The sequence below is a fragment of the Melopsittacus undulatus genome, chromosome 2 (genome assembly GCF_012275295.1).
Source record: "Melopsittacus undulatus isolate bMelUnd1 chromosome 2, bMelUnd1.mat.Z, whole genome shotgun sequence".
In the NCBI taxonomy this organism is placed as follows: Eukaryota; Metazoa; Chordata; class Aves; order Psittaciformes; family Psittaculidae; genus Melopsittacus; species Melopsittacus undulatus.
In genome coordinates this window covers 117,173,223-117,199,060 of record NC_047528.1, presented here as the reverse complement: position 1 = coordinate 117,199,060, position 25,838 = coordinate 117,173,223, and the positions used below count along the sequence as shown (strand labels likewise).

Below are 25,838 nucleotides of genomic sequence, written 5' to 3'. Positions count from 1 at the left end.
AAAACCATGCACAGCCCCAGTTTCCCCTTCTGAAGTAAAAGTTTTTCATCTGACTCTTAGCTAGAGTGGTGAACACAGAACAGGAGGAGTCCTGGATCATACAGCACAATATTCAAGAGCAGTCTTACTATGTTCCTCCACCCATCTCTTCCCTTCTTCCTCAAATATTGATACTCTCCACCTCCACACATCCTTTTCTATTTTGTCTGTTTCTGTCATTTGTCCATTTCTCCATAGTAAACAACCAGGCTTTTCTTCCCATTCCAACCATTTCCATTTCAGTTCTCACTCCTGTTGATGCCCTTCTGTCCTTATATGTGCCTTTCTACTTTCCTTTTCTCATCTCCTCCTGTTTTCTCTGTCTTATCTTCCCACAGCTCATACCTCTTTTCCTCCTGTATGTTCTCAATGCCAATAGCGCTACTCCGTCGCCCATGGAAGCGGCTGGCTCGAGTACGTGATGGGCTCCTACCAGGCAAGGCAAAAGACTACAAAAAAGGAAAGTGTGACAGAAAGGAGGGGAACAAGACAGGAAGAATTGTGGAGAACGGGAAGTGTGGGATAGGGAGCTTGCAATATGGATCCAGATTCTCTCCTTTACTCTGAAATACAGTAGCATGGCCCAGCTTCACCAGTGCAAGGAGCACTCACTGTCAGTGAGAAAGAGAAGCTAGGCTTATAAGGGTGGTATGAAAAAGAGACAGAGAGATATAGGAACAAAGGCAGAACAAGATATACAGCCTATATACAGAGATAGAGACTCAGGAAGGGAGATATCCCATATGATGAGAAAAGGAGAAGGTAAGAAAACTACAAGTTAAAAGGAGAGGAGGTGGCAGCAAACCCAAGTTGTTGCTATTCTGTGACTTTGTTGTGCTCATATACAGAATTCATGCAACCAAACTGTCACCAAGGAATTCCCACACTGAAAGGCATCTTCCTGGCTTACACAGAGATGTTTTCTTGTTGTTTGCCTGTATTGACATCATTAGTGCAGAGACCACAGTCAATTGGATAGATTTGGACCAAGGTAACTGTATTTCTAATATCAGAAACATGCATCCTTTCCTGGAAATGTTTGTCATGGATTTATCATGCTTACACTGATCAAGGATGTTTAGTATCCTCATCAAATAAGAAAGGCATTGGTGATGACTGGAAATAGTCACTCTTTATATCACCCCATGTTTTGATTAATTTGCTGCTTGCTCCCAACATGCAAGTTCTATTTACAGCAAAATAGCACCTTGAATAAACACTGTGCACCTGCTTTATTCTGCAGAAAATAGTCTGACTGGTGAAATTGAAGCAAATGGAACAGATCTAGCGTCCTTATGTTCTGAGCTCTTCCCTCATGACAATACAATACCACTGTGGTCAAACCACTCTGCATGCATTCTTTTAAGGTATGGCAATGTACAGGATCTAATCCAGGATAACAGAGATAGATGTCTGATGTAGAATCATGTTTGGCTTTCCCCCCCCCAGTCTACAACATCAGCTCTAGTTTACAGCTGACCTGTGGCTAGAGACAGCACAGATAGAACAGACTGCAATGCATGCTGTCACCACTTGTGAAACAGGATGATACAACGGGAAGAGATTCACAGAAGGACAGAAGGACAAACTAATAGGAAAAGAGAAACAAAACCTATGGATGGGTTACAAAGGTACACCAGTTTTCTCCTTACAGCCCACCCTAATACCTTACCGCAGCAACAGCCTTAGGGCCCTCGGCGACACTCTGGCTAAGGGCAAGGCCAGCTGGTGTTGGGCGGCTGGGCAGGGTAGTTGGCTGCTGCTTTCTCATGGATATTCCCATGGTATCCAGGCTCTGGCTGCGGCCTCTGATCACCCGCTGAACAGGAGGGAGGCAGGGAAACAGACAAACACAGATACACATGATAGACATGCACATGGTAGGGTAGTATGACAATAAAGCACAACAGATTGGGTGGAAAGTTGTCACAGACCAACACCAGAACCACAGACATCCTAATTCCTAGAAGGAAGCATCTTAGGTATTACCCATTTTTGGTCCTAGGCAATTCACTGCCAAGGAAGAACTCTTCCTCATGTATTTCTCTATTTTTACTTCCCTTGTCCTGTTGCAGTACATTCCCTATTACTATTCCAGCCTACTGGATAGACTAGCATGATCTGTATGAGTCCCACACACTACAGGCTACAAAATCCTACTGTTCAAGACTGCAAGGTTCAGTCTTGCAAGAACTTGAGTGCAGGTTCCAAGGGGAAAGCAGCCATATCAAAGTCAGCAGCATTTGAAAAAGCCATTTTCTAGGTTTTGTCAGCCTTTTACAACCTTTTCCAAATGTCTATGTGACATGCAAGTCACAACATCTGCTAGAAGTCAGAAAAAGGACATTTTGGGATAATTAGTGTTAAGACATGGATTGGTATGAAATTCCTGGTTAGCGGCAAAGACAGGATAGACAGATTGTATGTAAGAATACACCTCACTAAAGCATCCCAGCTCTGACCAAAGCTATGCATATAGCTACCAAACCTATACCGGAATAGATTCGTTTCACAGCCCTTAATAATTCCAACTAGCCCACTATACAAAGCAGGTGGAGGTCATCTGAAGAAATACTATTTATAACACATCTCTCTGTTCAGACAGATAACCTATTATACAAAAGAAGTGTTGAAGCATTACCCACAGAAGTGGAAAGGTGAAGTAGATAGAAAAGTGATATAAGATTCTCTCAACATAATTGGTTCAAAACTCAGGTTTGCCTATTCATATGAAAACTTTACTTCCTGATATCATCTTTATCACTTAGGAAAGTGAGTTCTGTCACTTGATCCTGACATCACAAAAATAAAAGGATCATCTTCACTGAACAAAGGTAAATGAACTCTGGCTTTTACAGGGCAAGTAAAGCATCACAGGGTTTGTACATAGTACATGAACAGATACGTTATAAACTCTCTTGCAGTGGCTCTTGCAACTCTTTCAGATATAGTGAGAATGAACTGGAAGAGATCTCCTGGAGGAACTGAAAGCTGCTTGCTACTAGTTATAACAGCTCCTCTTGCAAATACTCCTGCAGTCATGGAGTGAAACCCCATCTGACACCAGCATGAAGTACAAAGACTTCTGAGGGACAGCATAGAATTCCACCCTGGACAGCACTGCAGCTCTATAGGAAGGAACATAGAAAGGGGAAAGATGTCTCTTCTTGAGAGACATGGTAAAGCACAGCTGAAGATGCTCTCAAGAAAGGCTGCTGGATGGAAAGACTTAAGTACAGCTGCTCAGCAGGGTCAATATTCCTTGGAGGGACACCCAATGGACTTGAGAAAAGTGTGAGCAACTGGGTAATGAAACAATCCACTATGGCTCACCTTGAAATTCTCAAGGAAGCCCCCACTGCCGTTCTCTATCTTGTCATCCTCCCCTACGGGTAATCCCATCATACTGCGGCTGCGAAGCTGCAGCTCCTCAAAAAGGCTCTCCAAGAGGGCACTCCGGGTTCTTTCCTGCATCAATATCAGGAATGAAAACACAGTTATTATTTGGAGCAGAGGGATTTCTTTTCCTCTCTGTTTTGGCAATGTCTCACATACTCCTTGATACATAAATAAATCAATCAATGATCACAAAAATTACTTTGAACAGTATGAAGTGGCTTTAGCTGTATAGGCATGGAATATATTACAGTAACAGCCCTCTAAAGGTCTTTCTAAAGCAAGTCATAAAAGACATCAGTATTTTTTATAGGTGATGCAACAGAGGCATGTTTTTTTCTTGATCAGGCAAGCAGCAGAGTTTGGAATAGAATTTTGGTACCTTGAACCAAAAATCAGTAATATCAATACAAATCCTGAAGCACAATACCCAGTTTCAGCTAATACAGGATTTCCTCCAGCAAAATGAAGGAAATGCATCATATTCCCATTCTGACTTGAGGATTACATCTTTACATTAGAATGCACCTGTGCATATTCTATCACACCTGTTGTGAAACATAAAGGAAGCATCACACAGCCAATTATAATCCCATTTCATCTTCCTTTTTGAAGCAACACAATATTAGAAGGAAGTAAAAAAATGGTACTGTATTTTCTTTATCTGTCAGAAATGCTATTTTATAACTTTTAATGGGAGCAACCAGGCAATAGACCCACCTCTAATTTAGCAAATTTCTCAGCTCGATAGCAGCTGTACTCAGCATTGATGAGCTTGACCAGGAGGAATTCACGGAACTCTGCACTCTACAAGTCAAGATGAAGACAAGACTGGAGATGAAAACAGTAATAAAAATAGCACACTACACCTTACTACCCTTTAGACCCCCAAGCCCCTTAGGCAGACTGACAATACTGACTCAGAACACAGGGGTATGTACCACATTCCCCTGCCATCAGCGCTGGACCAGAGAAACAAACCTTTCTAAATATGGCTGGATTTGGCAGAGGGGGTCCGAAGAAGGGGACATCATCTCGGGCTGTGACTGAAACCTGAAAGAATGTAAGGGGCAAAAGATAAGTACTATAACACAAGCGAGACTACCAAAGCCTTCAAAGTGTGGCACATCCAATCCCTCCTGAACATTTACATAGCTGAAAGAGGTCCAGTGTGCTACCCTGTGCACCCATCTATTTCTGAACTCAGTGAATGGATGTGATGACTTATCTCCCAGAAATTCAGTCAGCTGGATGTGCACACCTTAAGAGCAACAAAAAACAACTGAAATAACCAGTGTATTTACAACAACAAGAAGATGCTTCTATTCAGCCTGCAGTATTTACCTCCACTAGAAGACCCTTTGCCAAAAGGGTTGTACCGTATTGTATGTACCAATATGTATGGGGTTTTTTTTTGACAGAGAGTTCTCAGTGGAGATACTCCCCTCTTTTGCAGTGCATCTGTGACAACACCTCTCAGAGACACATGTAATGGAACAATACCATTATTTGCCATTTCATATAACAGGGAACAATATCATAACACCAGCAACTGCCTCAAAATAACACTCCAGTGTGAATGTCACAGAGCCCATGAGAGGCATGGGTTTAATAAGAGAACGAAGGAAAGGGGCTCTCAATTTAATTCAGATTTCCCACACTGTAGGGCAGGTCCCCTACTTACAAGAGCTGTGTCCAAAAGCTGCAGATAGAGAATTCATGTTCTGGCAGGGTTTCTTCCAACTGAAGGTCCCTAACAGGTAGCACTTTCCTGTCAGATGGGCATTACCTCTGGGGTCCCCCAAAGCAGATGTAGCTGGCTCAGATCAGGCCAACCAGATGTACCTGATGTACAGTCTCAGGAAGTGCCTGATCTCAAGCACTGTGCTGTGCACATGAGCAATGCAGACATGGCTGTCAGTCAGGTGAATGAGTTTTATGATGTGACTTATATAGTGCAAGCAAGACATCACTCAAAACAGGATCAATTGTACCCCATGCTCTTTGATGTAAGCAGAACTTTTAATTTTAACTCATCCTGCTTCAATTCCCAAGCTTTAAGCTTCAGAAATTCATCAGCTACTTTGAAAAACATATAACTACATTGAAGATTTCATGTATAGATACTTAACAAATTAGGATGACAGCTGGCTGAACCTATACCTCTCCCAAAGGCCCAAGAACAGCTTTTCACTTCCAGCATCAGTATCAGTAAATCAGTATAGAGGAACCTATTGGCTCTGTTTACCTTGTAGAGAGTGTCCCCAGTGGTGCCATGAGTGAGCTGAACTACCACATAAGCATGTAAGAAATTAGAAGCGATCATATCCGGGACAAAAGGTGTGCTTTCATCCTGGAAGATGATGGCTACTATGTCATTCCCAATGTGACGCTTCCGCTGAAGCTGGAGAGGAAAAAATAACAAAGCAAGAAGGCAGGTGAAAATGAGTGGAACAGTATAATAGAGCCTCAAATATGAGTTGTGTAGCATCTCTAACCCATGTGTTCAACCAAACCCCTCATTACTACTTTTACCATTATCCCAGCCATAATTCCCAATATTATGCAGTTGGGCATGCAGTCTCTCACCAAATACCCCTCCTCTCTTAGCCCCACTGTTGTATTCCTTAGTTCTCCCTTGAGTACCTGCTGGGAATCTCCCTCTGTGAAGGGCAGCTTCGTAGATACATGAAACATGATCTCCTTGCCCCGGAAGTTTGTATAGACTGACTCAGTGCCTGTCTGACCTCTGGTAACATCCAGGCCTCCCCGGAACCTGAGCAAATCCATACCGTGCCATCGGTCAGGCATTAGGACAGAGATTAGAAAGTGGAGAGAAGAAGGTATCAATAACAGTAGCTTGATACATCAATATTATCAAAGGTATATATTAAGAAATCAGTGACAGTGAAGGCAATAAATCTTCCCAAAGCAAAAGCACTGATTGAAGCTGCACAGTATTTCAGCTGATGAGTGTATTTGCTTGCTAAAAGTCATGAACCTAAACCAGGAATCCCCAAAGGAGCCACTTTCTTCGACAGTCTTCTGAGAAATACAATCCATGTTTTAGAAATACAGGAAGGATGAGCCACCCCACAGAGAGACTAAATCAATACTGACCCATATCATTGTGACACAAACTTACCTTTGTATAGCCCAACAAAACTATTCTTTGCTGATATTGTGGGTGAGATTAAGAAACAAGGAGACATTTACATGAAAACACCAGCACAGACCTAAGATTCAACTTGTTCCCAGCCAGGATTGCTGACAAAAGCATTCTAGGCTTCTCCACCTGCACTGGGACTCACAGGACACCTCACTTAACAGAGTAACAGCCTCTGAACACATGGTATTCCTTAACTACATCTGGCTTTCTAACTGCACTGGGTACGCACCCACGGAAGTCCTGCAGCTGAATCCTGTCACCAAGGAAATCCAGGAACTCCAGGAAACCCAGACTCTCTTCTGTGTTACTGAAGACTTCTTCTTCCGTCGTCTTCAAAAGACAAAGGAGAAGCCGTAAGGAGCACAAGCAGTACAAAATAACAGGCAGCAATTTCTACACACAGTTCAAGCAGCTTTGAGGACCTGCACAAACAAATCAATCAACTTGATGGATGAAGCTTCCATCCTCTCTCTTTCCAGCATGTGTATTCACAGCATAACACAGACTTTCTTATTACATTTAAGCTAAGAGAACTGACTCTTTCTGTTTGCCTCAATTATGATGGCATCTAAGGGAGCTTACCTGTCCAGGTTTCTGGTAGATGACCCCAAATTTGAAGTTATTGCTTATGACATGTTCATCAAATGCAACAATAAGCTGCGAAGCCTGAGGTAATGAAAATACAAGTTATCAGTTGGATGTCATTAGCCATACCTTAATGGAAAAGGGACATACGGACATATCAGAACATTGTACCTTGGGGTAGAGGACAGGAAAGAAGCGTTCAACATTCACATCCTCACATACTAGCTGTTGAGTGAGAGAGAGCAAGAGGGAAACAGAAGTGAGATTATCATGTGTCCTGGTTTGCTGTGGGCATGAGAGCATGGGCAATGCTCCCAGTTATCTGATAGGAGTCAGGCAAAAGTTCCGAGGTAAATTTAGAAGAGAAAGAAGGGAAGATAAAGGGAAGTGTAAAGGGAAGTACATGACAGTACTATTGAAGAATGGTAGAGAATAGGGAAGTGGGAGGACAGAGGTAAAAGCAACTTGAAGAATGAGGCATTAGGAACAATCAGGTAAGCATGAATCTCACCTTTGCCATCTGGACTGCATTAGGAAACTCATTCAGACAGGAAATGGGGATCAGGTCATGTTTGGTGCCAGTCCGAGTCCTGACACAAAACAAAGAAGTAATTAGAGAAAAGGCTTCAGGGAGACACAGGCAACACTGGCTCTTTAAAGAAAGAGTAGCCATCCCTTCAAGTTATCCTCAAAGCAGTTAATTCCAGAGGATTCATTTGAAGTCTGGTGCATAAAATCACTGGAAAAGGGAGGTTATTTACACTTCTTATTGCTCATCAGTTGTTGTGGGGAGCAGAGGAAGACAAAACCAGGGATGTCTCTTGCTCCTTTGCATTCTTTTCTTGCTTGAAGAAGTATTTTGCTCTCCCACTACCACCATTTTCTTTCACAGAAATCTAAGTGCTAAAATACAATTCACGGACGCAGCATTATAATGGATTCATACCCACACATCTTGAGTGGATAAACTGCAAGGTGGGAAATGGGGGAGCAAAGTCCCTCCCACTATAAGTGAGGATCAAGTTCACGACCACTTGAGGAACCCAAACATACACAACCTATGGGACCTGATGAGATCCATCCCAGAGTCCTGAGGGAAAAGTCTTATGTAGTTGCTAAGCCACATCCATGGTATTTGAGAAGTCATGGCAGTCAGGTGAGGCCTCTGGTGACTGGAAAAAGGGCAATATCACACCCAGCTTTAAAAAGAAGGCTAGAAAGGAGGAACCCAGGGACCACTGACCTGCCAACCTCACCTCTGCACCTGGTAAGATCCTTCTTGAAGCCATGCTAAGGCACATGGAAGACAGGGAAGTGAGTCAAGACAACACAGCTTCACCAAAGGCAAGTCCTGCCTTACAAAGAACATTCTAGCTCACCTTTAAGGGAGCCTTAGTCTCAAGTACAAAGTCCAAAGGCCTGGGCTAGGCTGCCTTCCATCAGGGAATCCACATTCTCCTAGAGAATACTCATCTGTCTCTAAGTAAGCAGAATAAACAGAAAAACTTCCTTTTTGAGAGAAGAACAGATGCTCACCCAGGAACTATAAAGATGCACCTGCAAACATGACTTCAGCTTCCTAAAAGAAACCACTAAGAGAAACTTAGAAGGGAAGGCAAGAAAAGAAGGCTCAAAGGTTTCTTTGCAGTCCACTACCAGAGAAAGACATGAGATCTGCACCCATATTGAGAAAGCTCAAGGTAAGGTGATAGACACCACACAGTGACACACACTTCAACAACAGGCACTATTACCTGAGCAACAGGCGTAGATTTTCCTGTTTCTCGATCTGTTCATACTTCACAGAAAGTACCAGGTAGCCCAAGGACATGTCACTGGAGTAAAAGTTCTGGTGCTCCTGAAAACAGGAAGACAAAATGCTTTATTCCCAACACGCTCCCCAGAGAAGTTTACCCCAGTTTTTGCATACAACTTGTCACCCAAGAATAGCTGATTTTTTCTTTGATAGCAATGGCACGCTTGAAGACAGGCATATGCTGTCTCCCAGCCCCCTTCATGATCAGTGCATAAGCATATCAATCAAAGCTCATCCACTCTCGGCTCAGTTTCTCCTCAGCAGTCCATCATCATAATGGCCTCCTGAGAAGGAATAGAATGAGAACATTCAGCAAGACATTTTGAAGAAATCAATTTTCCTGTAAAAAAATGTGTATCTTTTGCTGACTTGCCCTGTATCCATTCAGGCCTCTCACGACTAAGTAGTGGTCTCCAGCACATTCAACTGGATGTGGTCATGGGAATTTTCTATACGAATGAGTAATGGCAGGATCATTATACCAAGTGGCTGATCTGTAAGAGCATTTGCATTTCAGTGAGGATGCATCACAGGTTCAGGTAACGTCTTTGCAGATGAAGACTGTTCTCAGCAGGGCCACTGACACTACTTACACTAAAGCATAAGCATGCCTCAAACAGAGAGCATCATTCAAACAATGAACAGCAATGCAAACATTTCCACAGGCTCCATATGCAAGTGGCTGCAGTCATACATTTGTCCTGGGTATACAGCCAATGGCCTGGGTATAACAATGTATATTTTATACACTGAGACAGATAGATACAACATATATATCAATATATATGACCTTTAAACTCAAATGGTTAGAGGCCTTTCAACTTTCAACAAGAGATGTGAACGGAAACCTCTAGCACAATGAGAATACTGTATAGGTGGAATCACCCAGAAATGCTTAGATCACTTCTGTCTTCTTAGTGGAAAACCACTTTATGGCTAGTTTTTGGAGCTGGCTGCTGTATAAAGTCTGACCAAAGAATTGAGACTGAACTCATGCTTTTAGCAAATAGCCCAAATTATTGGATTTGGGGCATAAACAGGACATAGAAACTAGCGATCATGCAGGGAATCCAGTTCTCTTTCCATTAGATTTGATTAGATTAATATCTTAATCTCTTGCTGCTAGTAAGTACTTCTATTGAAAGGGGCAGTAGTACATCCCAGTATTCATCCTCCAACTCAAGAGAATATAGTGAGATCCGTATCACACTGTAGAGCTAGCACCAATGGAAGCTGGGGTAGGACCCCTGCTCAGAAAAGAAAAGTAATAATAAATAAAACAAAATAAAGAATTTCCAGACCAAAACAGTCTCAGTTACCCTATAGCAGGCAGAATTATCAGTGCCTCCTTATGCCTCAGCACCATGCCAATAAGGAGAATGTCATACAGGAATCTGCTGATAGTGGAACCAGGAATGTGTCCACAGAGATTGTCAGTGCAGAACCAGTTTAGGCAACAGGCAACAAAGTAATAAAAACCAAGGTTTTCTTTTGGAATCTCCTGCAGACAGATGATGTATGTCAAGATACCCAACTGGATTACCCACTCATGGTTCTGTAGGAAAAAGCAGCTCTGTCCACTCACTGAAAAGGCAGACACTGCCAGGAGATAAAATGCACACACTTTAATGGGGAGCTTGATTCCTCAGTTCCACTGGTCAATTGCTTCACAGAGAAGAGGCACCATTTGCTACCTGGCTTGTTGATATACTTTCTAATCATAGTGCTGTCCATCACCACCTTACTTGAAAGATCCATTCAAAGCACTCTGCATACATTTTAGCGTGTACAAACTCTTTTCTGATATACACCAAAGGCTTTATGCTGTTTGGTTGTAGAAGTGTTTGTCACAGTCAAATTAAATGGGGGAGAGAGATTTGCACAGCCCTGCAATTAATGAATGGGCTGTTCTACCACCAGAATAGCAGTCACCTCAAATCAAGGACAGAGCCACTTGCAACCTGAGAAGACAGCCAGGGAGCATGAAGTAAGTAACTAGGATTGCAAGACTCAGGGGGAGCATCACAGGAAGCACTGTGTAAGTGCGTTCTTGTGCATGACACAAGGGTGTTGTGCACTGGGACAGTAAGGTAAGTGTCCTGTTGTACAGTCAGAACTTGCAAATTTGGAATATGTTCTGTGAAAGGAACACTCCAGACACACACAAAAAATAACAATAAGAACTTCATAGGAGCAAAGTGTGTAATTTGATCAAAGAGTTGCCCATCTGATGGTTCCTTCCTCAGCTTTTTGCCTAGAAAATACAGGTCTATTCTTTCACTGGTGGATCACAACCTCTCTCAAGACAATGGTGAGATTGGCTTTTGCTGTGGGAAAACTCTGAACTCTTTTTCTGTATTAGTCATAGCTCTGACTCACTGTGAAGTAAAGATACATCTACTGAAATCCTTTGATTATGTGGGTGGACACAGAGGGAAACCAGTCCCCTCTCTGTGGAGGAGAAGAAAGAATAACTAAGACCACAGTCACTACCCTGAACCTGCATGTGAAGATGATGCTACTGACCTTCCTTTAAGTATTAGAGTCCTTATGTCATTGTCCTCACTTCCTCTCTGAGACAGAAAGTAAAACAAAACCACACAAGAACACCCAGAACTGCCCTGCTACTGACTTATGGGGAAGAAATTTCATGGCTTCTGATGCTAGCATCATCCAAACAAGTGGGTCCTGGCAAAGATAAGGTATAAGGTAAAGAGAAGCAAACAGAATAACGTGGCTGCTAGCTGCAGTGTTCAGATCACAGGAGTGCAGACTGATCTGTCACACAAGTCATTGGTTGTGACTGAACTTATCTTACTTGGGAAGAAAAGATGAAATTCAGGGAATCCCAAGGCTGACAGGACAGTTTAGTTCTCCATGACCACAACTTCCAGGATACTAATACATTTTTGGGATGTGAACAAGAATCAGGTGCAGTCATTGTGCCCAAGGGCAGAAAGAGCAGCTGAGGAACAGGCAGACTCCACGAGCAAAAGAGCATGCTCAATGGGCAGTTGAAATTTAGAATCAAAGAGGTACATGAATCAAAGAAGTTATATGCTCAGGCGGATGTCCTATAGGGGCTGTTAAGGAAAAAGATGGCACAATGCCACCGAAAGTGAAGACTAGAAGTCAGAACAAAGGAATAGGAGCCAAAGCCTGAAATTAGCTGCAGCCAAATTTAACACAGAGCTACAAAGACCAAAAAATGGGACACAGGCTTCTGAGCCTGGTGTGTTTCATGGGTTCTTTTAGCAATAGGAAGCCAGAGAACACAAAAAGGTCTCTCCAGGATTCAAAAGTCATTAGCCCATTCTTGTCCATCAAACAACTGAAAATAATGAAAAACAATTTCATCCCTGAAGAAGGAAGGAAAGCAGCCTTGGTGGCTGAATTGATTACATGATGACCTACAGGAATATTATGATACTTGAACATCTAAAACTATCAACAGTGACAGATAACTAAAAAACTTACAATATCAAGTAGGCAGCATCATTATTCCAGTTGTTGATATACTTGAAGCCTTCTTGTTGGAAAAGTTTAAGGTGGTGTTTGTCAGTCAGATGACAACAAGGACCAAGACTCTACTGCAATTGTTGTCAACTGCAGAGTCACTGAAGTAATACCTGATAAGGTTGTCTTCTTGCAGGCCCTCTCTGCGTCTCTGCTCTATCTTGGGCTTGTCATGACAGGAAAACAGTAACAGGCTCCAAAACACATGTACTTGCATACCAGAGGAAAATGATTATGAATATGAGAAGACTTGCAGTCTCAGCAAGTTGGAGAACATGTTTACTAAAAGCACAGACTTGTAGTGAAGCAAAATTAGAGACACTTTAAAGTACCAAAAGAGATCATCACAGTTACACCTAATAATAAAAATGTCCTTTGACTACTTCAAATAGTTTCCACCTCTTTATCCTGGGTTAAGCTAGAATTTCACGCTAATAACTTAAGACATAGCTCCTTCTACTGAGAATACTCCATATTCAGAGCACTGCAGCAACAACACTTAAACCAGCACAAGGAAAAAACAGCATAATGGAGAAATACATGACCACATATGAACATATGGCAAGAAAGCTTCTCTCATCAACACTTGCAGCTTCAAGTGCTTGTGAAACTGCATCCTAAGGTTCTCTGTCTGGTATTCCCAAGGTATACTTTTATTAAATCCTTCCTGGCTTAAAGCTACTTCTCTTTATTATAGTCTTGAAAACAACACAGACATTGAATAATTCCCACAGTGTAAGACAAAGTTTTACAACCTTCTTCATATCTGTCAGCCTAGAAGGGAAGCCTCCACAAAGGACACTTTACAAACATCCTATTAATACTGGTTTCTAGTGTTGAGTGCTACATAAGATCATTCCGACAAGCCCAACTACTACAGAACAAGTTCTCAGCACTGGTCAAAGGTTCACCTCCTCCCTAGTTTTGATCCTGTTAAGCAGTTTCAGAGGGAGACCACTGAAGAAGATGCCTTGCATGTATAACCAGCACGCTTCTTATCTCGTTATGCCGTGAACCAAATCTCAGATGAGATCATGAGTTTGTTCTCACTTGTTCTTAATGGCTAACATCATCCTGAGATCTAGTCTGGGAATCGATCAATTCCCTGAACAGGCTAAAAGACCTTAATGGCCAGCCAGCAAACATCCACTTTGTGAGGCCAAGCTCTGTTTCCCTCTGTCAGACTGGAAGTCAAGGAATACTTACCCCCAGATTAACTTAAATCAAACAACTATAAGGCACATTGTCCAGTCTCTTCATGCACATTCTGTGGTGACTATACTTGCTACTGACAAACATGAACCATTTTGCTTACTACTGAGGGGCTTGCACTCCCAGTTCTGCAGTCCCTTCTAAAAACAGTACCATCTCAATTCCCAGTACTATTACACTTTTCCCCCTTTTATCATCCCAAAGTTGTTATCTGTCATGGAGCCTCAGAAGAGCTTCTTAACCAAATATAATCATTTCCTGTACAAATCCTTCTCTTTTGTTAGCACACAGGATGATGCACACATCACAGAGCAGCAGGACCAACTTAAAACACTACAGGCCGTATGGTAGTTTGTACTTCATTTACATTAGTTCATGGCACCATGAGGAATTGAAATGCAGCAACTGTGCAGTTATTTCCAAGTCCATCAGAAAAAGCCTGGGATGCATCTCAGCCCTGAGGCTGGGTGGGCAGAGAAGGCTCTGAAGGGCACCCTTACCTTGCCCAGGAAATGTTTGCGGTACAGCTTGGCTGTAGGGTCACTTTCCAGTTTCGCTTTACCACTCCAGGGAAAGGGTGCATCAGACAGAGTTGGACTCGAGCTGGAAAGGTTGTGGCTGGTCCCTTCAATCCAGTAGCCCCCAAACTGGGGTAAGATAATGAGAGGATATGGCCACCCTTTCTGTAATACCTAATCGGAAGGACAGAGAACATGAATGCTGACAGGCCAATAAGTCCAAGGGAAAACAGAGGAGAGCAGTACTAACTCACCTCGTGGATGCTGGGGTAAGGAATATACTCCTCTTCTGTCTGAAATCAGAAGAGACCATTAGTAAAATGCACAACATCTCTTAGAGTGTTACGAATTCATGATGGTGCAAGCTGTGCCCTCTGCTTCCACTCTGCCCTAGTTCATCTTTAGAGTTTTACTTTAGGATTCAAGGTTAGACTCCATTTGCCAGGTCTCAGCAATATAGAACTTTGAGAACAATAAATTTAGGAATCAGTTTTCACCCACCTTCCTCTTTGAAACTATACAGAATACAGGCGTACAAAATGAGGAGGTAGCCAAACTAGAGGGAAACTGGATGAGGTTAGGATTGAGAGCATTTCTTTCCACACAGTGCTAGACAGCTGCTGTTCTTCTGCAGTCAGAGATGACAGTAGGGATGGTAGAAATAGTACTGTTATTGACAATAGGATCAAGGTTGTGTCATCTCCATAGCTAGACCTGAGGTATACAACAGTAAGAACAGGAGCAGTATCTGAGCGACTTTATGCCAGTTGGATGCCCTTCCATCACCACAAAAAGCACTGACTATCTCTGTCAGAATTCAGCTATATCAATTCTTTATGTAGCTTCTTTTTAAAGTCATTCCAAGATCAAATTCGTGTCAAGGTTGATTTTAAGGATACTGTGCTTGAGCAGAGACTGAAGAAATGGACAAGATTTCAGACTCTGAAGTTGGGAATCTGTTCTTACTGGCTTAGTATTGAGGGAAATACACCAGCTTTCTAGTAGCATCTATGTGAGTCCTCAAGCAGACTACTGAAATAAACACAGTCTGGTTTCAAAACGATTATTATAGCTTTTCAACTGAATAAATGTTAAGACATTACTTATTCAAAGCTAAGATTGTTAATAATAGGAAACACCTCTTGGAACCACTTAAATTTGTAAAGGGAAGTGTCGATTCTATTTCAGCTATATAGTTTCACCCTTTTGCACAACAGCTTCAAGGAAGAAGCAGAAAAGAAGGCAAGCACATATATTCTTGGGCTGTTTGTAGGCTCCCTGTTCACCTCAAGGTGAAAATACACTGGAAGCCAGGTCAGTATTTATCTGTCATTCTCAGCAACTTAGGATGCAACAACAACTTGGCCTGACCTTGAGAGGAGCTGGAAGGGAACATCTTTGCTCATCCAGACGACTTCCCTGGAAACATAAAAGTCACAGACAGTGAACCCTATGTTTTAGCACGTCTGCTTCACTTACCCTTGGTGTCCTTCTCTGTATCTCCAATATAAGTAATTGTCTCTCTCCATAAACTTCTATTTTATGGAAGTTTGGAATAAAGACGAGGAGTAAAGCTAGAACTGTATACACATGAATATAGAGAAGATATACACCCCCCCGCTTTCCTTTCTAATCTGTCAAATAAGTCTGTACATCAGCCTCAAAACTCTATACTGAGTTATAAAATGCCCAGCATTTTGCTGCTACCTTCCACCTCCACACCTTTGCAGTCCCATCAAAGTATTGCATTTTCCTCATGCCCATGATTTGATCACCCAAATTCCAGAAAGTAAGTTGTTTCTTATAAGTTTAATTCCTGCACACAGTAAAAAGCAGGTGTTATGTGCCATGTTACATGTTATAACCATAACATGTTATGGTCAAAGTTAACTGCAGCATTTTAAAGAGTGTTGTACCTTTCAGAGAAAATCTTGGTGGTTTCCAAGAATTCTCTGTGAACAAATCATCTGAAAATTCAGTTTTGAAGATTTTTTTATTTACATATATACCACATTATTACATCACAATCTCTTTATTTGGTAGGGCTGAGTTGGGTTTTTTCCCCTTTTATTCTATTTTAATTTTATAATGTAATATATGCAACTAAATGCACATATTTCCATGAGAGAATTAAGCCAGAGTCCTCCTGTATTCTGCAAGTTAAAGACAGGGTCTGCAGTAGTTATTTATTAAACTGGTTGACCTTATTAAATACAGTTATGTTAACATCCCATTAATCACCTGTCATTAGCAGCTGCCACCCAGCAGATATATAGTTCCATGGCAAAGATGCCAGAGATACCTTAATGCAGCTTTGATTTTCTGTCAGAATCACACTTCTGCAAAGGACACAACTATAATAATTTGTGTCTATTGCTTCCATCAGGATGGCTGAAGAAATGAACACAGGAAAATGCTTCTGAAGCCCCATTCAAGATTAGGTACAGAAGCTTGGGCCTAGAAGAGCTAAATACTCTGCAAGCCCAAATTAAAGGGCATTGGGTCTGAAGCGGCATGACAAATAGCAGCTGATCATTTAGTTGGCTATGAAAACAAAATCAAGAGACCCCAAAGTCTGACAGGAAAAATTTCTCCTTACCTGCATTTTTTCAATCATCTCAAACAAGTCCACAGTCTGTGAAAAGGAAAAGACAACCGGGAAAGCAATATGAACATTTGCAGAAGCTAGCATCAGCTTCTGTGGTAACCCACAGAAGGTTAGTGAAGGATCCAACAGCTCTCTCCATGTTTTGGCACAGAAACTACCTGCTCACTGAAGACAAGATTGAATCATTCTTCCTTAACAGATAGCATGGACAATACAATTGGCCAAATAAGTCTTCAGCTTGGTTGCAAAAGTTTGACCTGGAACCTGATTAGACAGGTATCAGGAATTTCTCTCTTTCAATGAGTCAGACGACCAACTTGATTCAGCATAGCATAAGAAATGGTTAAATGAACAAGTTTAGGATTCTTACAGAAGTGGGCAACTGTAGCTATAACACACATCAATGAGGTTGGAAAAGACCTTTAAGCTCATCCAGTCCAAGCTCTATCCCAGGACCACCAAGCCCACCACTAACCCATGGCACTGATGGCCTCATCTACACAGTGTGTGAACACTTCCAGGGATGGTGACTCCCTGGGCAGCCTGTTCCAGTGCCTGACTACATGTATGTACACGAGCTTGCTTTAGTCACTTCTTCTGCTCAGTGCTTCAAGGCACATCCCAACCCTGAGCCACAGGAACATGGACTGCCTTTACCTTGTTGGGGACAGCAGGAGTGAGAGCACATGGAAAGCCTTGGGTGGGAGCGTCTATAACATCACTGAAGCAGCGCACCTCCTTCTCAGACCTCCTGCAAGAGAGAGGCAGAACTGGTAGAGGGGAAGAAGAAAGAACTTCTAGCTCTTGGAGAACTCAAGATGCCAGTGCTTGCCTGCATTGCCTCCTTTGCCTTCTGCTTACTCTTCCTCTACCCAGACTATTGTTTGTCTATGAGGAAGCTGTCATTCCCTGAGAGATTCCCCAAGCTGTCTTAATTTACCACTTGCCACCTGCGAACACAGTGGATATAACAGCAAACATCTTCCCACCCTGACAGTTCTGTCTCTGTTCACATGCACTATTTTCCTCACAACTGCCATGCAAGTGCTGAATGATCTCTTTTGCCAAGTTCCTCCCCTATTATAGATTTGCAGCAGAATTAAATTTAGGTCTCACGGGAAGCTTTGGAATCAAATCTCAAAACTGAACCATAATAAAAGAGCTGAAAGCTCTGAAACATCTGAATATGAACAGCAAAAGAACAGCTTCAGTTGTCACAGCCTGGGTATTAGTCTCCAAGGCAGGAGCATAACAGGGATGGTGCTAGAACAGAACCTATACATCCTGCAGGAGAGATGCAGACACAGTTCTGTGTTTCTACTGCTGGTAAAGCCAGCATACCCGGGCTTTTGTCTGGTCAGTTTCTATTGAAAGCTTACTGTTATTTTGGCCCCTGCTGGAGCAGCCGTATACACAAATAGCAGCAGCATTTGCTTGATTTCATAGAAGAGAAAACAAAAAAGTAACTCAAACAGTAGCTTAAAAGACATATATTGCATTGCCCATTGCACTATGGATAGTCTCACTGCTGCAGCTCTATTACTGTTAGCTAATAAATGTCCCACACAATTCAGTTTTTACTAGCAGACACAACTGGGGTTTAAAGCATCGTGAAGGTCACACAGGTGGAGCTTGGAACATAAAAGCAAGTTTCTAATACAAGAGACAAGACTCCACTTTGTAATGCAGGCATGAATACAGTTGTTATGTGATCATATAATGCAGTGATGAACTGCTATACTCTAGCTATTAGATGCATGACTCCTACTGCATCCTGCTGCAGTTTCTTCCACACTAAGAAACTGGTATTTATAAGTCATGCAGACTCTTGCTTTGAAACCAGTGGCTACATTCCCTGTTGTATGGAAGTATAACATATTTCTGCAATCAGGAAGCTATACTCTATTACAAGTTCCATCTACATCTTCTATGCCCACTAATTTTCTGACAATTCATAACTTATTCTAGTAGCCCAAAGGCATCAAGTAAGTTGCACATAGGCTGATCTACACAACATAGCACAACGCTTCCATCTCATTATTTTCCCCTGAAATTCAAATGACAGAGATCTGTGCAATGCATTTAGAGATTAAAGCCATAATGTATATGGGAAAGAAGATGTAGGAGTGAGTCTTGAGATCCTCAGATAAATACTGCAACAGTTAGATGGCAAGTTTATTCTAAATTAATATTATACCAACACACACTTTATTTATCATCCTAGTAATTTACTTGAAGTATGTTTGGGACTGATAAAACTGATGCCCAAGGCAGTATATGGAAGATTTTATTGTTTCTTTTAGAAACATGAAGTTTCTGTTCTGTCAGCTCTGGAAAGGGTAAGAGCTTAAAGTGATAAGCTCTCATTTTCAGAAACTAGCCAACTCCAGAGAAGTACAATAGTAGAACTTCAGTGCAACTGGATACCCCTGGGCCTTGTTCCATGCTATAGTGCTCTTCTTTGGCATGGCACTGGTTTCAGTCCCGAATCATTCAGTAAAGAGTAGAACACACACGTGCATCGTGGATATTTGGCAGCTCCGACATGAGGTCAGTGTGGTCAGTCCTGCCCTTGTTCTCTCATCGTAAATTCATCCCTACACTTTGGACTGACCCCAGCTCTCAATGTAGCAACTGCTCCTGACCAGCCAATCCTGGTACAGTTCTGTTGTCAAATAGATACGAAATAGATGCCAACAGATGCCAAAATCACTGGTTTTACCATACATGTAGAGATGTTCTCAATTCCATAATGAACCCAGATTAGAAATATGCTAAGGGACTTTAAAAGTCCAGGAGAATTACTTAGATTTTATGTTACCTTATTTCAAAATACCACAATTATTTGCAGTCATTGTAACTATAGTGAATTTGGAACTTTTGGAATGAAAAGCACTAAGCTCTTTTTTAATAGAAAGAACAGAATGTCATCCTTCTGGAAAAGGAAAGCAATTCCCCAGGCTGAGATGGGAATATGTATGTGTGAAACTGTACTTGCTGAAGCTTAATTTTTAGGAAATGGAAACAAGGGGAAGCAGAAGACCTGGAAAATGCTGCAGACTAAAGTAGTATTTCACTAGTGGCAGGTAGCAGTGCATTCGTTTCAAACAGGTAGCCAAACTAAAAACAGGCACTGCTGATGCACTGCTAAAGACTCCACTCTCAATTCTGAAGTGTAAGAATCCCTTTTGCAGACTTCTAAGCCACTGCCTCCACACACACAACTCTGCTCATGCCCTGTACTCCTGTATTGCAGCATCCTCTGCTATTTCAATCCTGGGATCTTTCTATACAGCTCCCTCAGAATAATTCCCATCTGCTACAACTGAGCCAGTTCAATAACCAAGTCAATGCTAGTATTTATTCTGTGAGAAATACAAATTGGCCTTGACAGATTTCACACATCCCTTCATCCATCTTTCGTAAGTTTTCCCAGTGTAAAGGGGATTTGCTGCACTCTGAACAGATGAGTTCCCAAATCAGGTACCTGGTTTCCTAACAGTTCACAAGGAAGCAGGTGTATAGCTACTGTAAAAACCTTTGCTAATCTGAAAGCTTTCCAGCAGGAAAAACAATACAATATGATTTTCAGCTAATTATGATATCAGCTAACAACAGTCATTACAATAACTGGTGCCCCAGCCTGATAAGTGATGCTTGCAATGAGACACTAATACATGTTTTTAATTACTCACTGCTCACACACAAATCCCTAAACCTCATAAGAACCAATTCCATTCCGTTCCTGCCCACATCCTCTGACCTCCCGTTAGGTACCTCACTTCCAGCCGCACCAGTACCTACCCTCCGCAGGCTCCGGCAGGGCAGCCGTGCTCCCGGGAAGACATGCCGGGCTGCTCCGCTGAGTCAGCTCCCGGGTTCCCTCCTCGGGAGCCTCCTCTCCTCCTGCCTCGCCATGGAGAAGGGCACAGGCTCCCTGCCGGCTCCCCGCAAAGCCGCCGCTCCGCACCCCTCCTCTTCCTCTCAAGCTGCGCTTCAAAGGAGAGGGAGCCAAAGGCACCTGGAGCCGGGATCGGGCTCCAACCACGCCAGCAGCACGGGGGTAACGGAGAGAGGAGGAGGAGGAGGAGGAAGATGAGGCAGTGGAGGATGGGGTGATGACCTCCCCCCCCTCCCGCTGCGGAAGAGCAGTTCCCCTACATCCTTTATGGGTTATCCATGGATGGTCACAACCTGCGGGAGCGCACTGCTGGGAAAGCCGAGCAGAAGAAGCTGTCTTTCGGGGAGACAGACATGGTAAGACAAGCAGTGTTGGACAAGGACAGCAGAGGGTTCCCCTATTCAACTCTCATGTAGAGTAAGATCTCTTCCCCAAAGTGGGAAAAGTGAGCATCAAGGCAATCCTGCACAACTTCCAATTCCTTTCAAGGGAAGATTAACGATACCAAACCCACTAGCCCTTTGTTTGTGGAGCTGATGTGTATCAGGTACTAGAGATTTAGCTTTCCATTCAAATAGCTCTCTGATCTAACATGTAAGCTGTTCTCCAGGAAAGTTCAAATTTTAAGGGGTCAGAAACATGTATTTTTGTTCACTCATCAAAAACTGAGAGTAAGATCACGGTTTTCCATTGCAACAATACATACACTTGTGTTCAAATAAGAACACAGCTCCTCTAGACATACTTTTTTCCCTGTGATTCCAAATTTCATTCTACAGGATGATGTAATGTCTCCTCTTCGCATCAGGACATCTAAAGGCAGCAGCTACAACCTTTTGCCAAGTGTCAGCCTCACGCTGGGTTTGTTCTGACTGGTGAAGGGGACAGTAGGAAATGAGAGACAGGATTTGACAGAGGAATCAGGTCTTTCCATTTCCTCTTGCCTACATTCCCCCATCCCCAGCAAATCCGATGCTGGAGTAGGGGCTAACTAATTCAGCCCACCTCCTTGCTCCAACCCAGATGGGTCCAGGGCACTGAATAGAGCAGCTGCTTTCTGCACAGCAGTTCTTACTCATTCACCTGGATCTCTGAGCAGAGATGTGACTGGGCCGAGGCAAAGAGCCAAGCTTGCCACTTCTGCTGCATCCAGGAAAGAGGAAGAGACATCAGGGCTGCCAGGAGTAACTACTGCCCTCCCCCATCCCAGGGTCATTAGCAGCAGCAATAGCAAGCCTGGCCATGGAAAAAGCAAACTATACCGAGGTTGTTCTGCCATTCTTTGGCAGTTTGCCACTATAGACAAGAGCCAACTTTGTTTCTGTGCTAACACTGGGCTCCGCTTTCATTTAACTGTCTCACAGCTTTACCTAACCTCCTGTGCGACTCCAGTTGTGTATAAAGCACTGAAGACTCACAAGCAAACCAGCACAGTTATTACATATCCTAATTACTGATCTGATCAGCCTCCTTTAAACATATGAATAAATCACTGCCGCCTGTAAGCAAATCATAGGCCCCCTTTTTGCTTACTTATAATCAAGCTTAACAATTGTCACTACTTACACAGCTGATGCAACAATATCACCTAAACAAGACTTCAGTTGCACTAAGTAGATTCAGTTCCTGTTGATACTTGCATTCTTACATGACTAATTCAGTGTACTTGTAGTCCTGTGTTGTAATCCATATATCTGTCTCTATTTGCATAGATCATTATGCATTTTAGAGTTACTGTGTGTTTTAGGGACTGTCACACAAGTTTCTGTTCTTTCAGGTATCTTTGTAGGTATGTTAATATACGGATTACAGTAATTGGTATCTATACCTTTTGCTGTTTTCCCAGCTTTTTTAAACAGAGTTGTACTCTTACAAATGCACTATCATTTTCTCTTGCTCACATAGGAAAAGTCTGTATCAACTGTAACACAAAAACTGATCTCTGCAATTTCATTAAGTCATTATGAGAACATCAGAAGCTCCACAGCAACTGTGCAATACTACAGAAACACAGCAGCATATCCTTCAAGGGTAAGCTCTCCAGGGCAGAAAGTGTATTTTTTCATGGTTTACTGTAATATTACACACTCGGTCACCACAAACTCATAGATGCACACACAGAAACATATATGTGTTCACATCAGCTGCTTCCACAGACCTATGCACAGAGCTGCTAAATATAGCACTGACTATGCAGAGACAGCACCTCCCACTGCCTATTTGCACCCATCATTTTATGTCAAAGGTTGACAGAATCAGGGTGGGATTTCTTTGAACAGACCTTCATTCATGCCCCCCCCCCCCCCCCCCCCCCGATTTCTCCAGTTTGTCTCATTTCCCATGCAGACATCTGCTCTCCCCACCTCCACTCTCTCCAACTACTTGTCTACATAATGCAGTATCGCACAATGTCTTTTAAACCCGTACAGCCACTTTCCTGCTGAGGCTGAAACTGCCCCAAAGTCCATCCATTACACAATGCCACACGAGCAGAAGAGATCTGAATCAGCCTTCCTCCCCCCCCCCCTTCCCCCCTGCTATCTTTGCTCCCATTCCCGCTGGATGCAAAACGTATTTAATTGGCATTGCAGGCAAGATGAGAATAAAAGCAGCTAAGCTCTTCATCCCCTACCTGAGCAAGGCTCTCTCATCCCCAGCTGGTGAGCAGATGGAGACAGGGAACCCAGCTGCTCTCCTTTCCTTGCACTATCAATTATTCACGTAGGTTGCAGTGTCCTCCCTCTCCCTCCCTCCCTTTCTCTTCCGCTGCCCCCACCTGCAGATGAATGGAGGTCGGTGCTGTCATACTTGAAACTAGAGATCATTGTCGATGAAGAGCAGCCTCTGGAGCAGCTCTGCTTCTATGCAGAGAAGACTGGCCCTGGCAGAAGGGGCCAGATCGGCAGCTCCATAGGTGGAGCACGGGCAGCCCTGTGCACCTATATCCTGCTCCCTGCACTGCTAGTGCCAGACCTGCAGCGATGACCTTTATAAAGGAGAGGTGTTTTGGTGGCTTTGGTTGGTTGGTTTGGTTTGGGGTTTTTTATTTCATTGTTGTTTTGTTTTTCTCCATAGCAAAGCACAATTTTTCAGTCCTCCCACATATAATGAGAGTTATTTGGTGGCAGTGAGCTGGGTCATGGAGTGTGTGTGGATCAGAGTACGAAGGGAAAGGAGCAGACTGGAAAAACCTGAGAAATGCTTCCCTAGTACTGACTTACTACCATAGTGTTATAAAAATTCCATCTTAGCCTTGGTCTGATATAATTATTGTATTACAATTGATTAATATCAAGAGGCAATAAGCAAGCAGCACTGGGTGCGCAGGGGAGTCTCTGCTCCCCCAAAAACACACACCAAGGCCTTCGGGGTTCAGTCTTTTATACGTTTGTGGTCCTGGGTCTCAAGCAATCATGTTGTTGTGTTTCCTTTCTTCTCCTTCTGGGGTCTTCTCTCTGGTTGAGAAGCTTCTTACTAAAGGTTATCAATCTTTCTCAGTAACTCGGGAAGCGTAACCCACAAACTTAACCACAACAGGTTCTATTCCTTATATGGTTATATAAGTTTCACAAGCCCCTGTAACAGGATGTATCTCTTGGTTACCCACCACCTTACTTTAAGCACTCAAGCAGTAAAACAAAGCCCTTAAGCACTCTTATTATTTTAACAGTCAAAATGATTAAAAGGGGAACTAGTCTATTCCCTTGTTTCTTCTTCTTTCCCTTCATTACATTGACAGCCACATTTATTATAATCAAAGTCGTTTTTATACATTCCACACACATTACACTGGTCACAGGTACATTGGTAACAATGGGTTCTAAATTCTTGACACGAACCATTCTCATATTCTTTACAATAGCAGACACACTCAAAGAGGATAATCTGAGGGGACAGGATAATACATTGCTTTCTGCAGCGCTTTTGGTAATCCTGTGTCATGAGACTGACCTGTGCATTGGAATGATTGTTAGTCACAATTTTCTGTAGGTAATTAAAGAAGCTCCTATGTGGTACAAGTCATAGGCAATGGTAAAATGAGTTCTGGCAGATATAGCTGAAGGCATTTAAAGCATTTTGCCTTTGTAGAGGGCTGCTACCTACAACTGTGTGAATGCTTCAGATCTGTCTCAGAGCAAAATTAGTTTTCATTCCTAGGCCAAACCACACTATTTTGCACTGGAATAACTCATTCTGGTCCCATCATCCTGCTGGGGGGACCTCCAACTATGTCATATCAAACAACACTGATACCTTCTGTTAATTCTTCCCATGACCATAGCCATTGCAGAGGCACCACTGGGATACACACACACAAGAACCCATATCAGGGTACTCAAACAATAGGTCATCATTGGCTTGTCTGCCCTATTTAACTGCTCCCATACTTTGAAAACATATCTGCATGAATTTTCCTGAAATTACATTAATTACATTAAATTTTTGCAGGCTGGAAATGCTGTATTTTAATAAAGAAAAAGTAAACACTTTGGCATTGAAACCAACAAAGTCTATAGATGGAACAACAGTGAGTTTCCCGGATTTGCTTTGTGTAAGAGCTCTAAGAGCTCTGACTGAGTCTCCTGGAGCACTTAAAAGACCCTTGTCTTGCACTGACTGTCTAAGATAAGTTTTGTCTCCAGAAAAGCAGGCTAAGAACAAACTATGGTAAAACTCAATAATGTAAGAAAATTGGTATTGTAAGTGTTAGAAAAGCAGCCTTGTTCAGCTTTTCAGCAAACAATGGATTATCAGTAGCTGTATATCTACCTGCAGATACAGAAGCATAAATGTATGCATTTCATTCTGGATATTAGACTCATACTCGACTCGTCGTGTGACTATTCTGGTATTTTACCATTTTAAACTAGTGTTATCATAACCTGATTAATAAAATTATAACATCCTGCCATTTCTATGAGCCTTTAAATCACCCTTAGATTATAAACTGGCTGAGGCTTCATGTGTTGTCTATAAAGAATCTAGAAGAATTTGTTTCCACGTTTCCTTAACACCTCATTTGCAGATGTCACAATACATTGTTGATATTACCACTATTCTCCATATGGATAAACTGG

General features: G+C 42.5%; 1 protein-coding gene across 1 annotated transcript in view; it reads right to left on the bottom strand.

The window, feature by feature from the left end:
• The window catches only part of LOC101877217 (rap1 GTPase-activating protein 1), a 28,478-nt gene extending 5,035 nt beyond the window's left edge, over positions 1–23,443 (bottom strand). Inside the window, exons 1-18 of the mRNA XM_005144794.3 lie at positions 23,393–23,443; positions 17,517–17,610; positions 16,851–16,886; positions 15,623–15,670; positions 14,506–14,544; positions 14,234–14,425; positions 8,944–9,047; positions 7,701–7,779; positions 7,361–7,414; positions 7,187–7,270; positions 6,834–6,934; positions 6,082–6,211; positions 5,684–5,839; positions 4,417–4,488; positions 4,156–4,242; positions 3,373–3,507; positions 1,712–1,858; positions 385–488 (exon numbers count right to left, since the gene is read on the bottom strand). Of these exons, the coding sequence (XP_005144851.2) occupies positions 385–488; positions 1,712–1,858; positions 3,373–3,507; positions 4,156–4,242; positions 4,417–4,488; positions 5,684–5,839; positions 6,082–6,211; positions 6,834–6,934; positions 7,187–7,270; positions 7,361–7,414; positions 7,701–7,779; positions 8,944–9,047; positions 14,234–14,425; positions 14,506–14,544; positions 15,623–15,670; positions 16,851–16,868 (1,550 nt within the window). The 5' untranslated portion in view covers positions 16,869–16,886; positions 17,517–17,610; positions 23,393–23,443. The remainder of the gene's footprint in view (positions 1–384; positions 489–1,711; positions 1,859–3,372; positions 3,508–4,155; positions 4,243–4,416; positions 4,489–5,683; positions 5,840–6,081; positions 6,212–6,833; positions 6,935–7,186; positions 7,271–7,360; positions 7,415–7,700; positions 7,780–8,943; positions 9,048–14,233; positions 14,426–14,505; positions 14,545–15,622; positions 15,671–16,850; positions 16,887–17,516; positions 17,611–23,392) is intronic.
• Between the last annotated feature and the right edge of the window lie 2,395 nt (positions 23,444–25,838).